At 40.0% G+C, this 15,485-nt stretch overlaps 1 protein-coding gene across 4 annotated transcripts in view; it reads right to left on the bottom strand.

Annotated features, from left to right (window-relative positions):
* Positions 1-15,485, bottom strand: part of LOC111384322 (branched-chain-amino-acid aminotransferase-like protein 1) — a 47,168-nt gene that overhangs the window by 25,067 nt on the left and 6,616 nt on the right. Inside the window, exons 1-4 of one of the 4 annotated variants that reach the window (XM_023008610.1) lie at positions 15,044-15,294; positions 14,334-14,426; positions 13,889-14,026; positions 26-84 (exon numbers count right to left, since the gene is read on the bottom strand). In XM_023008610.1, the coding sequence (XP_022864378.1) occupies positions 26-84; positions 13,889-14,026; positions 14,334-14,408 (272 nt within the window). In that variant the 5' untranslated portion in view covers positions 14,409-14,426; positions 15,044-15,294. Of the gene's footprint in view, positions 1-25; positions 85-13,888; positions 14,027-14,333; positions 14,427-14,564; positions 14,621-14,671; positions 14,730-15,043; positions 15,295-15,485 lie in introns of those variants that run through there. The other 3 variants (XM_023008595.1, XM_023008602.1, XM_023008588.1) reach the window with 3 other exon arrangements.

Raw genomic sequence — 15,485 nt, 5'->3', positions numbered from 1 at the left:
ACACATTCAGATATATTTGCCTTACTTGAGCATCGCAGCTTGAAATGGAATACCAAGATCTTCACATAGACCGCGTAAAGTACCCTGCGTGTGGAGAAGATGTATCATAATTAGTCAATTTAAGATTAAAAGGATTATGATCTAAGGTCTTTGGCAAAAATAGAACTACCAAGAAACCTAGTGCTTCACATAATACATGATATAACAAACTAAAGTTAGTAGAATGTCTAAAGATGAAAGGCTATCTGAGTAATATAGTCAAGCCCCCCAGTTCTCTTTCAATCATTCAATTTAAGTTGCATGTTGATGAGGTAGAAAGGAATTGGTGGGTGACTGCAGAAGCCAAGTGGGTACCAGAAACCCAAGCTCCATGTACAGCAAATGAACCACCAGATTCATCAGAAACAATTATAAAGAAAACGATCAGAACTTGTACAAATTCCAGAAGTTTTTAAGTATTGTGAGATAAATAATCCAAATGTAGGAGCCATACACGGTTAAACTCAAGCCTGTGATGAGGACATCTAGTTTGGACTATTTAGTTAGTATTTTATTTGGGCTTGTATTATGTTTTGGGCTTACCCAAGCCTTTTATTTTGTTTTTGGGCTTGTATCATGTATTGGGTTGGCCTAAGCCCTTTTATGCTTTGTATTGTATAAAAGTATGCAGCTTTCAATGCATGGGGGGGGGGGGCAAATTTGATGCTGAATGAAAATTGAGTGTTGCAGACTTCCACCGCCCTCTTCTTTTCTCCTTCTCCTCCTACTTCTTCATCTTTCCTCTCTGGTTTCTACTTCTCTCCTCTCCTCCTATGTAACTGGTTTTGTGTTTGTGTTTATCTAATCCTACATCAAAGTGGTATAAGAGCCCAACCTAGATTCGGTCGTTTTTCTACATCCCATATCCAGCATATCCTAGTATCACCATCTTCAAACTTCATCCCTTGCTACAAAACCCAGTAATCATACGCGCATATAAACACAGTCCCCTACAACTTCCAGCATTTTCATCCATTACATATATATGCCAAAGCAATTTCCAACCCTGTTGCTACAAAATCCAGTCAACAACTCTGCCTCCTTCGTTAATAGCACACTACATCCAACGAAACTCCTAATTCTACGCAATGAACAGTAACCGCCGGCAATACAGTAACGAAGAAATTTCACTACCTGCCGACTACTGTTAAACTGACGAACCAAATAGTTAACTCCTTCCTTTGCCGACCACCACCACAATCATGAAATCCCGTCCCCAATCGCCACCAGTAATTATTCACAATCAGTCACCCATATTCCGTATCAGCAATTCAAAATACACCACCACGACCGTCGCTGCAAATCCAAACTGCCGTCGAGGATCTACATCGCCGTCGCTATTCAACAACCAATGGCTGATATCTCTTTCGCCAGCAGCCCTAAAAGTTTTGCTCGATCTCTCTCTCTCTCCTAAACATAATGGATTGGGCCTCTGTCTGTTTGTGTGTTTTGGTGAGTGGGCATGTATACAATGGAATGATTGGTAGTTTAGGCCTCTATTAGTGTTTGGGCCTTGATTTGTAATAGATTTATTTATTTGATTTTGTAAGTTTAAAAAAAAAAGAAAAAGAAAAGAAAAGAAAAAGCCAAAAAAATGAAAAAATTATTTTTTAACATTATTTTGCAGGTACCTCTTATTGTCTTGTTGATCGGTCAGTTGCTTCAGCGAACAAAAAAAGGGGGAGTTACTATTTTTATCTATATTTGGTCTATATTACTGTTAATTTAAATCGCATCAATTAATTTTATATTCTGCTATTATATTACTTTGCCTGAAATTACATGATTGAACCCTTGTCAAACCTCCACTTGTATTACTGCCTTTAAAACGAAGGATGGTCTTTATGAGTGGTTGGTCATTCCTTTTGGGCAAACCAATGCCCCGAGTACTTTTATGAGAGTAATGACACAAGCTTTGCAACCATTCATGGGTAAATTCCTCATTGTCTACTTTGATGACATTCTCGTGTACAGTAAAACTAGGGAACAACATAGAGATCGTCTCATGCAGGTTTGTTCTACCCTTCGTGCTACAAGCCTGTATGCTAATGTGAAGAAATGTTCTTTCTTCACAGATAAAGTTGTTGTATTTCTAGGTTTTATTGTCTCCGCGATAGGAGTGTCTGCTGACCCTGCAAAGATTCAGGCCATTGTTGGTTGGCCTGAGCCCAAGACTATACATGACGTTCGGAGTTTTCATGGTTTAGCTACCTTTTATCGTCGTTTCATTAAAGGGTTTCGCACGATTATGGCTCCTATTACGGAATGCATGAAAAGAGAGGAATTTCATTGGTCGCACGAAGCGACCAAAACATTTAAGTTGGTTAAGAGGTGAATGACAGAAGCTCCAGTCACGCTAATTCCTGATTTTTCTGAAGTTTTTGAGGTTGAATGTGATGCCTCTAGGGTAGGGATAGATGGAGTTTTGAGCCATGAACGCCACCCTATTGCTTATTTCAGTGAGAAATTAAATGATGCCAAACGACGGTACTCGATTTATGACAAGAAGTTGTATGCAGTCGTACAAACTTTACGCTATTGGCGTCATTACTTGTTACCCTAGGAATTTGTTCTTTATTCAGATCATGAGGTACTTCGCTACCTTAATTCCCAAAAGAGGTTGAATGCTAGGCATGGTCGTTGGATCGAGTGTTTGCAAGCCTATTCTTTTGTTTTGAAGAATAAAAAGGGCGAAAATCAAGCGACAGATGCTTTAAGCCGCCGCATTTCACTTTTAACCAATATGCGTGTCAAGGTCATAGGTTTTGAACGACTCAAAGAAGATTGTGAGTCATATCCCGATTTCAAGGACATTTTCCTTGCGTTGCAAAGTGGACAATTGAATGCTACTGATGGTTTTCGTCTAGACTTATCTTTTTTGGTCCAATAAATTGTGCATCCCTCGGACTTTAGTACGAGACTTTATAGTTTGGGAAAGTCATGTGGGAGGCCTGGTTGGGCATTTTGGACTTAATAAGACAATCGAAGAGGTTGAACGTCAATTTTATTGGCCTCGTTTGAAGATAGATTTAGCCAAGATTGTTAGTGCTTGTAACACCTGTCAGTTGGCTAAACTAAAGAGACAAAACACTGGTCTTTACATACCTCTTCCCGTCCCTAGTTGTCCTTGACAAGACGTCAGTATGGATTTTGTACTAGGACTCCCACTTACTCCAAAGAAACATGATTCTATTTTTGTTATAGTGGATCGTTTCTCGAAAATGACCCACTTCATCCTTTGTAGCAAGACTTCAAATGCGTCTAAGGTTGCTAGGTTGTACTTTAATGAGATTGTTAAATTGTATGGTCTTCCTAAGACCATTGTGTCGGATAGGGATGATCGGTTCACTAGCCATTTTTGGAGAACCTTATGGCACATGGTTGGCACTAAGTTGAAATTTTCCATTGCGTATCATCCTTAGACCGATGGTCAAATTGAAGTTGTTAATCGCAGTCTTGTTAACCTATTAAGATATCTAGTTTAGGAAAATCTGAGGAACTGGGATTTAATCCTCTCGATAACCCAAATTGCATATAACAGTTCTGTGAATCAGTCTTTAGCACGAGTCCTTTTGAAGTTATTCATGGTTATAAACCTAGTAAGCCTTTAAACCTTATCCCTATGTCTCCACATGCTAATGTGTCTGTGTCAGCTGAGACATTTGTACAACATCTTCATGACTTGCATATTGAGATCAATAAACAATTAGAGGCAAGTAATGCATCATATAAACTTCAAGCTGATTTGCATAAACGACATGTTGAGTTTAAAATTGGGGATTATGCGATGATCCGAATTAGACCGGAACGACGTCCATGTGGATCCGCTTTCGAATTGCAAGCTCGTAGCGTTGGTCCTTTTAAAATCTTAAAGCATGTTGGTCCAAATGCGTATGTCATTGATATTCCATCACATTTTGGCTACCACTCTACTTTCAATGTTGAGGATTTAGTTGCTTATAAAAGCCATTTTAAGCCCTCTGATGACCCTTTTCTATCCCCAGCTGTTAACTTTCAACCTGAACCTATTGCTACCCCTACTTCAACGCCCCTATCACAATACCCAAAGATAAGATTGATGTTATTTTAGATGAACAGATTATGTTGACCAATGATGGAAAAATTCACCGCTTTCTTGTTCGTTGGGTGGGACGACTTGACTCTGATTGCACATGGATCCCTAGAGAGACACTCTGATGAGGACATCCCAGTTTTAATTATTTTAGTTGGACTTGGGTTATTTTATTTTTATGGACTTGTGTATTCGGCTTGGCCCTATCTTTTAGGTTTGCAGTATTTAAACCTATTTTACATTGTTATTGAGATGATGAATTTGATTGAATAAAAGTTTGGCTACAGCCCCGTTTCTCCTCTCTGTGTTCTTCCCTGGTTCCTCTCTTCTCTTCTCCTCACTTCCCCTTCTTTTTTCTTTGTTATTCATTCTACATCAAATTGGTATCAGAGCGAAACTTGGGAATTTTCACTGCAATAAAAAAAAAAATTCCAGTTGCCCTACTACAAAATCCAAAACCGTCATCACCAAAAACTGCTGCTACAATTCTCCCCAAATCGCAACCCTAAAAAATCATCGGCCGCCACCTCCAAAGTGACGACCACCACTGCGACCACCTCCATATTCAGCAACCAATATAAATCCATTACCGCCACTAAATACCTCCAGTAGCCAAACTTCCAGTCACCCATCTACAGTTTGCAGAGCTGTTAGTGACGTCAAGGTGCCTTTGAAGGAAGTTACAAGAAGAACACCAACAACGCGCTTCTTGCTGTCGCGTGCAACACGGTTGTAGTGGTCGACGATGCTCAGCAGCACTAGCGGATGCACTACCACCTTGTCGATTGGCCATGCCGATATTTGCTGCGATTTTATAACATCCATTTCTTTGACTTTGCCGAAAATTTTGTCTGCGAGCGATTTAATGCTCAATCGGCGATGATTTCTTCAGCAGAAAGAAGAATATCGGCGAGAGTTTTCTTTCTCACGGCTTTCAATCGGGTTGGTTTATGAGTTATGGTTTGGGCTTGATTGGTTTATTAGTTAATCGGATTGGTTTATTAGTTATCAATTGGTTTTGGGCTTAATTTCAATCGGGCTCGTTTATTTGTATCACTTGGATTTGGGTTTGATTTCAGTCGGGTTGGATTTATTAGTTATTGCTTGGGCTTGGGCTCGATTGAGATTTTGAGTGTGATTTAGGCCCAAAATTTGTGAAGTTGGCTCATTTATTATTTTGTTGTTCTGATTTTGTATTATTAAAAAAAAAAAAGAAAGGAGCAAAAAAAAAAGAGCTAAAAAAATAATAATCATAATAATAATTTTGAGAATTTCCTGACATTCTTTTATAGGTACATTATTTCCTCGACGAATACGGAATTTTCTATCTTGGCATCTCAGAGCTTAACAGTTCAGAAAGTGGAGGCATTCGACGCTAGGACGACTCAGGCCAACTGAACTCAGGGAGCCTCTGCTCCTATCTATTTTTTTAGCGACACTGTTACTGTATTTTAGAATTGCATCATTTAATTCTTTGTGTTGCTAATATTTTGATAATTTAGCCTTAAATCTATTCGATTGAAATTCACGAGCCGACCCCATTGTTCACTCGTTTACCCCACGTGACTAGACCTAACATTTGTACCTTTGCCTTTTTATTTAATTGGCATTAGTAGTATTAGCTTGCGATCGGACCATACGTAATCCCTACAATAAAATAAAATAATAATAATAACAATAGATAAATTTCAGTCACTATTTTCCCGGCTGGCACTTGTTGGTTGTTGATCTCAGTAGGCACTTCACCTAGTTTGTGTTACCGTGTATGCAATTGCGCAGTGGTCGCGTTACTGCCTCTAGCTCTAGTACCCTTGCCATGGACCCTTCCCACATTGAAGCTATCACCCGACAATTAGCACAATTAAAAAATAATTAACGGCTGTCCAAACTGAGTTAGCCGCTACTCGTGAGGAGAATAGAGCCCTAACCGCTAGGGTAAACACTCTTGACCTAACCCAATCCTCAACTGAGGCTGAAAATTCTGTCGCTTCCATTAATAGACCACATCGTCGTCCACAAGGTGGTCGACACCATGCTAGACATGATCGTAGGGAAGGAAATCAAGCTCGTGGACGTGAGCGGGAATATCACCGTCATGGTACACTATCTCCCCCTCGTCACGAGGAGCGCCTCTTTCGAAATATTAAGTTAGATGCCCCTACATTTGATGGTTGTCTAGATCCTAGTGTATTCAATCAATGGGTTAGAGATATTGATCGCTTTTTTGCCTGGTATAGGTTCCCTGAAGATCGGAGGGTACAATTTGTCAGTTTGAAATTAACTGGCACAGCTCAACTGTTTTGGGAAAGTGTTGAGGACCTCCTAAAGAGGCGTCATGCTCCCCCTGTTGGGAACTGGAATGAAATGAAGCGTCGTCTTGAAGAAAAATATTTACCTCAATCTTACAGGGGCAACTTGCTGGATCAATGGAACGCACTTACGCAAGGCAGTCGACCTGTGACCAAATATGTTGCTCAGTTTGACGAGTTTTGAATGAGATGTCAGGTCGTTGAGGATGAAATCATGACTTTGAGTAGGTTTAGGTCAAGGCCTACGGGATGATCTTAGACGTGAGCTTGTTCTTAGAGGTGTCACCACTCTTGACCACGCCTACTCTTTCGTTCGGGATTACGAGTTAGTGACTAGGACACCGTACAAAAGTCGTAGTGACTCACGCACTACAACCTCTTCTGCATCTACTCCATCCCCTATGTCTATTTTAGGACCTCCTTCTAATACTATCCCTACATCGGATAGTAAAGGTAGAAGTTCTGAGGTTTCAAGAACATCCTCTCGTTTGCAATGCTTCAACTGTAAGGGTTTTGGTCACATTGCTTCTAAGTGTCCTAGTCGAGCCCTAGTTTTGGAAGAGCGTGAAGGTATAGTTGACGAGCCACTAGAAGATCAGGTTTATGAGCCTAAGTTAGAAGAGTTTGATGACTTGGAGGATAGTGAAGATACCTTCTTGGGTTGTATCCAGGCTTGTCCCCTTATCCCACATACACCTAGAGTCGGTGTCGTCCGTTGTACTCTTACCCAGTCTAGGAATGCCGATGATTGGCGCCGTCATGCCATCTTCCACACTTACATCAAGATTAATAATAAGGGCTGTAAAGTTATCGTGGATAGTGGCAGCTGCATTAATGCGGTTTCGATGGCTACTGTATCCCATCTAGGGTTGAAGTCTGTTCCTCACTCTCAGCCATACATCGTCTCTTGGGTTGATACCTCCTCCATATCTGTCAAGGAGCATTGTTTAGTCCCTATCCAATTTCTCGAGTATAAGGACCATATATGGTGTGACGTCATTTCAATGGACGTCGGGCACATCATATTGGGACGACCTTGGTTATTTGACCTAGACATAACCATCTATGGTCGATCCAATTCCTGCTCCTTCGTGTTTAATGGAAAGAAGATTCACCTTAACCCACTGCCTCCGAAGCCTGTTGGCCCACTGGAAACGAAGAAAAGTGTGGAACGAAAGGGATCGCACATCATTAGTCCTACGGAGTTTGAGCGTACACTTGTTGGTGACTCAGTTGTGTTCGCTTTGGTGGTCATGGAGGTCCCATCACACTCCACAATCGAGAGCCCTGTTGAAGTCCTATCGGTCCTCCAAGAGTTTCGAGACGTCTTTCCGGAGGACCTACCTGATCATTTACCTCCACTAAGGATATTCAACATGCCATAAACTTCGTTCCAGGGGCATCCTTCCCAAATTTACCTCATTATAAGATGAACCCTACCGAGCACGCTGAACTTCAAAGGCAAGTGGATGATCTCCTTCACAAAAGATTCATTCGTGAGAGTTTAAGCCCGTGTGCTGTCCCCACCCTGTTGACGCCCAAGAAGGATAGTTCTTGGAGGATGTGTGTGGATAGTTGCGCGATCAATAGGATTACGGTGAAGTATCTTTTTCCCATTCCTAGACTTGACGATATATTAGACATGATGGTTGGTGCCACAATCTTTTCGAAGATCGATCTGAAGAGTGGATACCATCATATTCGAATTCGCCCAGGTGATGAGTGGAAGACCGCGTTTAAAACGAAAAATGGCCTTTATGAATGGCTGGTCATGCCTTTTGGGCTAAGTAATGCACCAAGTACCTTTATACGGGTAATGACACAAACTCTCCGACCTTTCATGGGAAAGTTTCTTGTTGTCTACTTTGATGATATCCTCATCTATAGTGAGTCTAAGGAGCGACACCTTGACCACCTCACACAAGTCTGCTCTACCCTTCACGCAACTAATCTATGTGCTAACGTCAAGAAGTGCTCTTTCTTCACCAATACAGTCGTTTTTTGGATTTCATTGTCTCTTCGACAGGAGTATCTGCTGATCCTGCTAAGGTTCAGGCGATTATTGACTGGCCTGAGCCTAATGCTATTCATGACGTCAGAAGCTTTCACGGCTTAGCTACATTTTACCATCGCTTTATTAAGGGGTTTAGCACTATTATGGCGCCTATCACGGAATGCATGAAGAAAGGAGAGTTTCATTGGACACAAGAGGTGGCTAAGGCCTTTAAGTTAGTCAAGAAGTGAATGACGGAGGCTCCTGTTATGCGCCTTCCCGACTTTTCCAAAGTCTTTGAAGTTGAATGTGATGCCTCCGGGGTAGGTATAGGCAGAGTCTTAAGTCAGGATCGTAACCATGTTGCCTACTTCAGTGAGAAGTTAAATGAAGCCAAACAGCGGTACTCAACTTATGATAAGGAATTGTATGCAGTGGTCCAGGCTTTGCACTATTGGCGCCACTATTTGTTACTCCAGGAATTTGTCCTTTATTCGGATCACGAGGCCCTCCGTTACCTCAACTCCCAGAAAAGATTAAGTTCTAGGCATGGTCGTTGGGTCGAATATTTGCGTTCATTTGTCTTAAAACACAAGAAGGGCGTAGAGAACCAAGCAGCTGATGCATTAAGTCACCGTGTCTCCCTTTTGTCGATCATGAGTATCCAGGTCATCGATTTTGAAAGACTTAAGGAGGATTACGAGGCGTGTCCCGATTTTAAAGATATCTTTCTTGATTTACAAAGGGGACAATCAGGCGCCACAGATAGCTTCCGACTTGAGGAAGGTTATCTCTTTAGAGCCAATAAATTGTACATCCCTTGAACTTCAGTGCGAGATTTCATCGTGTGAGAAATTCATGCGGGAGGGTTAGCCGGTCATTTTGGACGTGATAAGACCATAGAGGAAGTTGAACGTCAATTCTATTGGCCTAGCTTAAAGAAAGACGTGGCTAAGATTGTTAGCACTTGTAACACTTGTCAATTGAGTAAGCAGAAGAAGTAGAACACGGGTCTATACACCCCTCTCCCTGTCCCTAATTGTCCTTGGTAAGATGTTAGTATGGATTTTGTGTTAGGACTTCCACGCACCCCAAAGAAGCATGATTCTATTTTTGTGGTTGTCGATCGCTTCTCAAAGATGGCTCATTTCATCCCCTGTAGCAAGACGTCGGATGCGTCCAAGGTTGCCCTGTTATTCTTTAATGAAATTGTCAAATTGTATTGGCTTTCCAAGACCATCGTGTCTGATAGGGACGTTCGTTTCACTAGCCATTTTTGGAGAACTTTGTGGCATAAGATGGGTACCAAATTGAAATTTTCTATGGCCTACCACCCTCAGACTGACGGTCAAATTGAAGTAGTTAATCGAAGTCTTGGTACCCTATTACGTTGTCTGAACCGGGAAAACCTTCGGAATTGGGATTTGATCCTTCCTGTAGCTCAAATTGCATATAATAGCTCCATAAATCGTTCATTAGGCATGAGTCCATTTGAAGCTGTTCATGGGTACAAGCCTAGGAAACCGTTAGATCTCACCCCTATGTCCCCACAGGCTAGAGTGTCAGTATCAGCCGAAACATTTGCACAACATCTTCGTGACTTGCATATTGAGATCAATAAACAACTTGAAGCTAGTAATGCAAAATATAAACTCCAAGCTGATTTACACAAATGACATATTGAGTTTAACATTGGGGATTACGTTATGGTTCGCATTAGGCCAGAGCGGCGTCTACATAGACCCGCCTCTAAATTGCAAGCTCGTAGTGCTGGTCCTTTTAAAATTTTAAAGCAGGTTGGCCCAAATGCATATATTGTTGACATTCCACCACACCTTGGTTACCACTCTACTTTCAATGTTGAGGACCTTGTAACTTATAAAGGCCATTTCATTCCCTCAGATGATCCTCTGTCATCTCCTTTTGTGGACCTTGATCCTGATTCTTTGGCCCCTTCTAACCCACTACCATCTCTCACAGCACACAAAGAAAAAATTTATGCTATTTTAGATGAAGAAACTGTGCTCACTAATGATGGAGAGGTTCAGCGCTTCCTTGTTTGTTGGGTTGGTCGACCAGATTGTGACTGTGCATGGATCTCCAGGGAGACACTACAGCAATTGGATCCAGATTTATTAGAATTTTATCGGAGTCAACAGGATCTTCATTGACCCAGATCGCCTCCCGTCCACCCGAGGGGAGTTGATGAGGACACCAGGTTCAGACCACCACTGACGCATTTCTACAGATGCCGGAAGAAGCTTGCCCAGCCACTCAGCCTATGGTTGGGAGATTGACGGATGCCTATGGTGATATGGCCACTCGATAGGGTCGAGTTTTCTCTCCCACCCCGGGAGAATTGATGAGGACATCCCAGTTTTAATTATTTTAGTTGGACTTTTATTTCTTAGTTGGACTTGGGTTATTTTATTTTTATGGACTTGTGTATTGGGCTTGGTCCTATCTTTTAGGTTTGTAGTATTTTCAGTATTTAAACCTATTTTACATTATTATTGAGATGATGAATTTGATTGAATAAAAGTTTGGCTACAACCCCGTTTCTCCTCTTTGTGTTCTTCCCCTCTTCTCTTCTCCTCACTTCCCCTTCTTCTTTCTTTGTTATTCATTCTACATCACACTCCAACAACTTAATCCTGACTTGTTGGAGCTTTATAGGAGTCAGCATGATTTTCTATTGCCCAGACCACCTATCACACGTGTATATGAACGTCGGAAGAGGTTTGTCCAACCACTCAGCTTATGGTTGGGCGACTGACTGTAGCCTTTTATGAGTTATTCCCTCGACAGAGTCGAGTTTTCTTCCACCCCGGGAGAGTTGATGAGGACATCTAGCTTAGACTATTTAGTTAGTATTTTATTTGTGCTTGTATTATGTTTTGGGCTTGCCCAAACCTTTTATTTTGTTTTTGGGCTTGTATCATGTATTGGGCTGGCCCAAGCCCTTTTATGCTTTGTATTGTATAGAAGTATGGAACCTTTTATGCATGGGGGGGCAGATTTGATGGCTGAATGAAAATTGAGTGTTGCAGACTTCCACCACCCTCTTCTTTCTTCCTTCTCCTTCTTCATCTTTCCTCTTTGGTTTCTACTTCTCCCCTCTCCTCCTATGTGACTGGTTCTGTGTTTGTGTTTATCTAATCCTACATCACACTGCCTCCGGGTGAGGGGTGCAAAAAAAAGGCCTCAAGGTGTTGATTGTGAGGCAGTTTTTGGAGACTTATGTCTCAGCGTTGCCTCCCAATACAGCCTCAAGGCTTGCAGTCCACAAAACATAAAAAATATTATTGAACCATTTCATGAATAGTTCATTGTCTACTAAAACGTTAAAATTTGTGTTTCCCATAGAAGATTCTTCACACATCTTCGAAATTAAAAACTAATTATGGGAAACGAGGCAAGGCTCACAAGATGTTACGGACTACTACATGAAGAGGGTCTCACTCTAGCAGGAATTGGACCTCAGTGTCGACGAAGAATTTAAGCGCCCACAAGATAATACCCCCGTACAAAAAACGGCAGGAGAATGAGAGGGTATACGAGACCTTGGATCTTTAATGTAAAGTACAAGACGGATGGGATAATAGAACGCCATAAACTTCATCCAATTACCAAAGGATACACTCAAACCAATGGCATCAACTGCATAGAGACATTCGTGCCAGTGGCAAAACTCAATACAGTTCGAGTTTTCCAGACATTAGAATTAAATCTAGACTAACCTCTTCAACAGCCAGACATTAAGAATGCCTCTTTCAATAGAGAACTAGAAAAAGAAGTCTTTATGACAATACCACCGGGCTTCAACAACATAAATGAGAAAAATTAAGTGTGTAAACTCAAGAAGTTTCTATATGACCTCAAACAATTACCAAGAGCATGGTTCAATAGACTTGCTAAAGTATTAAAAAGTCGAGGATACCAGCAAGGGCAGTCAAATCACACCATGTTCTTTCAACAATCCAAAGATGAGGTGAAAACTATCCTAATCGTATAAGTGAATCATATAATCCTAACAAGGGAAAACATAGTTGAAATGGAGATAGTGAAGTGATGCTTAGCCGCTGGGTTTGAGGTAAAAGACCTAAGACAAATGTGGCACTTCTTAGGGACGGAAGTTGTAAGATCAAAGAAGAGTGTTAGTGTTTCTTGATGGAAATACATTCTTAACCTCTTAAATGAAATGGGCATGCTGGGATGCAAGCCAAGCGACAAACCTATTGAGGTGGGTAAATTATCAAAGGACACAAGAAACTTAGCGGAAATAGACATATATCAAAAACTAGCTGGCAAGTTAATCTATCTATCACACACGAGACATGACATAACTTTGGCAGTCAGCATATGCATTTTCCCAAAGAAGCTCACCTAGAGGCAGTATATAAAATCCTCAGATATTTAAAAGGCGCCTCTAGGAAAGGATTAGTCTTCGAGAAAAATAAGAGGGCTAGATTAAAAGAAGACAGATCTACTACTAGTTACCATACCTTTGTATAGGAAAATTTGATAACTTGAAAAAGCAAGAAATAGAATATAGTGGCGCGTAGCAGTGTAGAGGCTGAATTTAGAGTGGTTGCACAAGGAATATGCAAAGGATTATGGATAAAGAACTGAAAGTCAAAATGGAGTTTCCAATCAAACTTTATTGTGACAATAAAGTGGTGATCAACATTTCTCTCAACCCAGTACAGTATGATAAAATCAAGCATGTAGAAGTGGACAGACATTTTATAAAGGAAAAGATGGATGATGGAATTATTTATATGACATGTTCCTACAAAAGAGCTAATAGCAAATATGTTTACTAAATGATTATCGAAACAAATATTCGATGATTTCAACCGCAAGTTGAGCTTGGTCAATATCTACAGTCTAACTTCAGGGGGAGTGTAGAAAAACAATCTTGTATGGAATGGTTTTCCGGAATGGAAATTGTAACTAATTAGAGATTGTATTTTTAGGATAATTGGTAAGTTGTTCTATTACCTGATTATGCTTGTTTAAACATTGGACACATAGAAACAAAAAAGGGAAAATAGAGTACTAGACATAATTGTCAATGAAAAAAATCTTATTGATGGCTATTCAATATAATAGTAAGGTGAGGCGTAATCCTTGAGGCGCTACGAGATGCCAAAATAACAAAATAATTCTAAAAATAAGATTACAAAAATATGCTCATAATAAACCATGCTGGCATGACTGATGACCCTTCTATCTCGATAACTAATAATTAACAAATCAACATACAAGAAGTGAACAGTAAATGATTCTGGAGAAAGCAACTTAAGACTGATATTCACTTCAAAAAGAAGCAAATAAATATCTAAACGTCGCAAGAATTTCTAGTCAGGTCTAAGACAAGAATCACCACCGTGTATAATTTTGTATATCAAAAAAACAAAGAAAAGGAAAGAACTACAAGTAGAATATTCAGTTTTCAGAATTGTGTGAAACCTCGGGATCATTTTGAAGTAGGGCTCCGTCAATGATGGAAGGAGATTTTCCTTGTGCACACAGCTCGCTGTAAATGGAGACTAAGCTAGCATACCCCAGCTCCATGAATGATGGGGGCGAAACCTTGTCAAAGGATGGCTAACATGACAGCAGACAAATTTACGATCATTGAAATGATAAGTAAGAAGGATGGAACATGATAACAAGAAAATTGAAGAAAAATTAAGCCACGTATTCCATCAATTCCACGTATAGTTTCTCAACCTCAATGAACCATTTCTTTTGATAAGTTTGTTCACTTCCTAAACGTAAAACTGGGCCTCCATATGAATTAAGAGGCATTAAACGATGCAGTAAATGTTAAAATCATTATATCACACTAGATTGTGAGAAAAATTAAAATAAGATGTGTACATATTTGAATGCATAAAACATGTGAACTTACCAAAATATCAAGGGGGTTTTCTATCAATATACAGTGCTTTCCTTTCTTCATTAATTCATCGGTTAGATCAGGCATATGTTGGCTAGCCACATTCTGTCGATAGGGGGAAGTAAAACATAAGCCTGTTATCATATCATATGATTCATAACTGAACGGTAAATATGAACGGCTCTCACTTTCGAAAAAACAGCTGCTACATGTTAATAAGAAGCAAGCAAGTTTCTGGCCTACTACTTGGATGGAAAAAATTTCATATTATCAATAACTCATTGGAATTGAAAACCTAGTATATACCCGTAAGAAAAATTTTACACGTCGAAACTGATTAAATGCCAAACCTCCTTAAGATCCAATGGTTGATCCATGATTCGTGGTTAAGCGCCTGTCTGGGAAAAAAAATTATGCTGGAAAAAATTGATTTTTGTGTCAAATCACCGGCCCCACCATATTTTTAAAACTGCTTGTTTGCCAATTTTTAAGCTGTTTATGCCTTTAGCATTTACGAAAAGTCAATTTAGCCCTCATCGATACTTTATATGAATAATATGTAAATGACAACAGGGGCAAAATTGGGCATTGGCATCTACAACGTATTATGGTACTATAATTGTCTGACAAGGGAGTCAGGTGGGTCAGAATAAAAAATTGATATTGAACACCCAACGGTCTGATTTGTCTTGCACAAAGAATAGAGAAATCAGCGGTATCACTTATTATCACTTCCGTCTTCCTCCACACTGTAAAACCTTGTGCACCAAGGAACAAATGCAGCAAGATTATATCGATTTGAATGAGTGCATGTGTAGAAGGGGTGTGAAAAGAAACTATAATAAAGCATGATCTATATATCGCACTTCATATTATGTACTTCAATGTGAAGGCTAGCAAGATAAACCTACATTAGTGGTCTGTTTATATCAAAATCGTTATAATTAAGATAATGAAAGTGCGATAGCATGTAAATAAATGAGCACACACATTAAGGCTGCTTTAAAAATTAATTAATGTAACAGAGAAATTAGTGATTAGTTACACAAATTTAGGTAGCATTCCTCCCCGTAATTATGACCATTAAAAATAATGAATAATGTTACTTATACATAATGAAGTTACACAATAATTTACATACAGATAAGATGTAAAAAAAAAGTG

The sequence above is a fragment of the Olea europaea genome, chromosome 3 (assembly GCF_002742605.1).
Source record: "Olea europaea var. sylvestris chromosome 3, O_europaea_v1, whole genome shotgun sequence".
NCBI lineage: Eukaryota > Viridiplantae > Streptophyta > Magnoliopsida > Lamiales > Oleaceae > Olea > Olea europaea.
The sequence above is the reverse complement of the archived record's forward strand: the minus strand, read 5'-3'. Positions and strand labels throughout refer to the sequence as shown.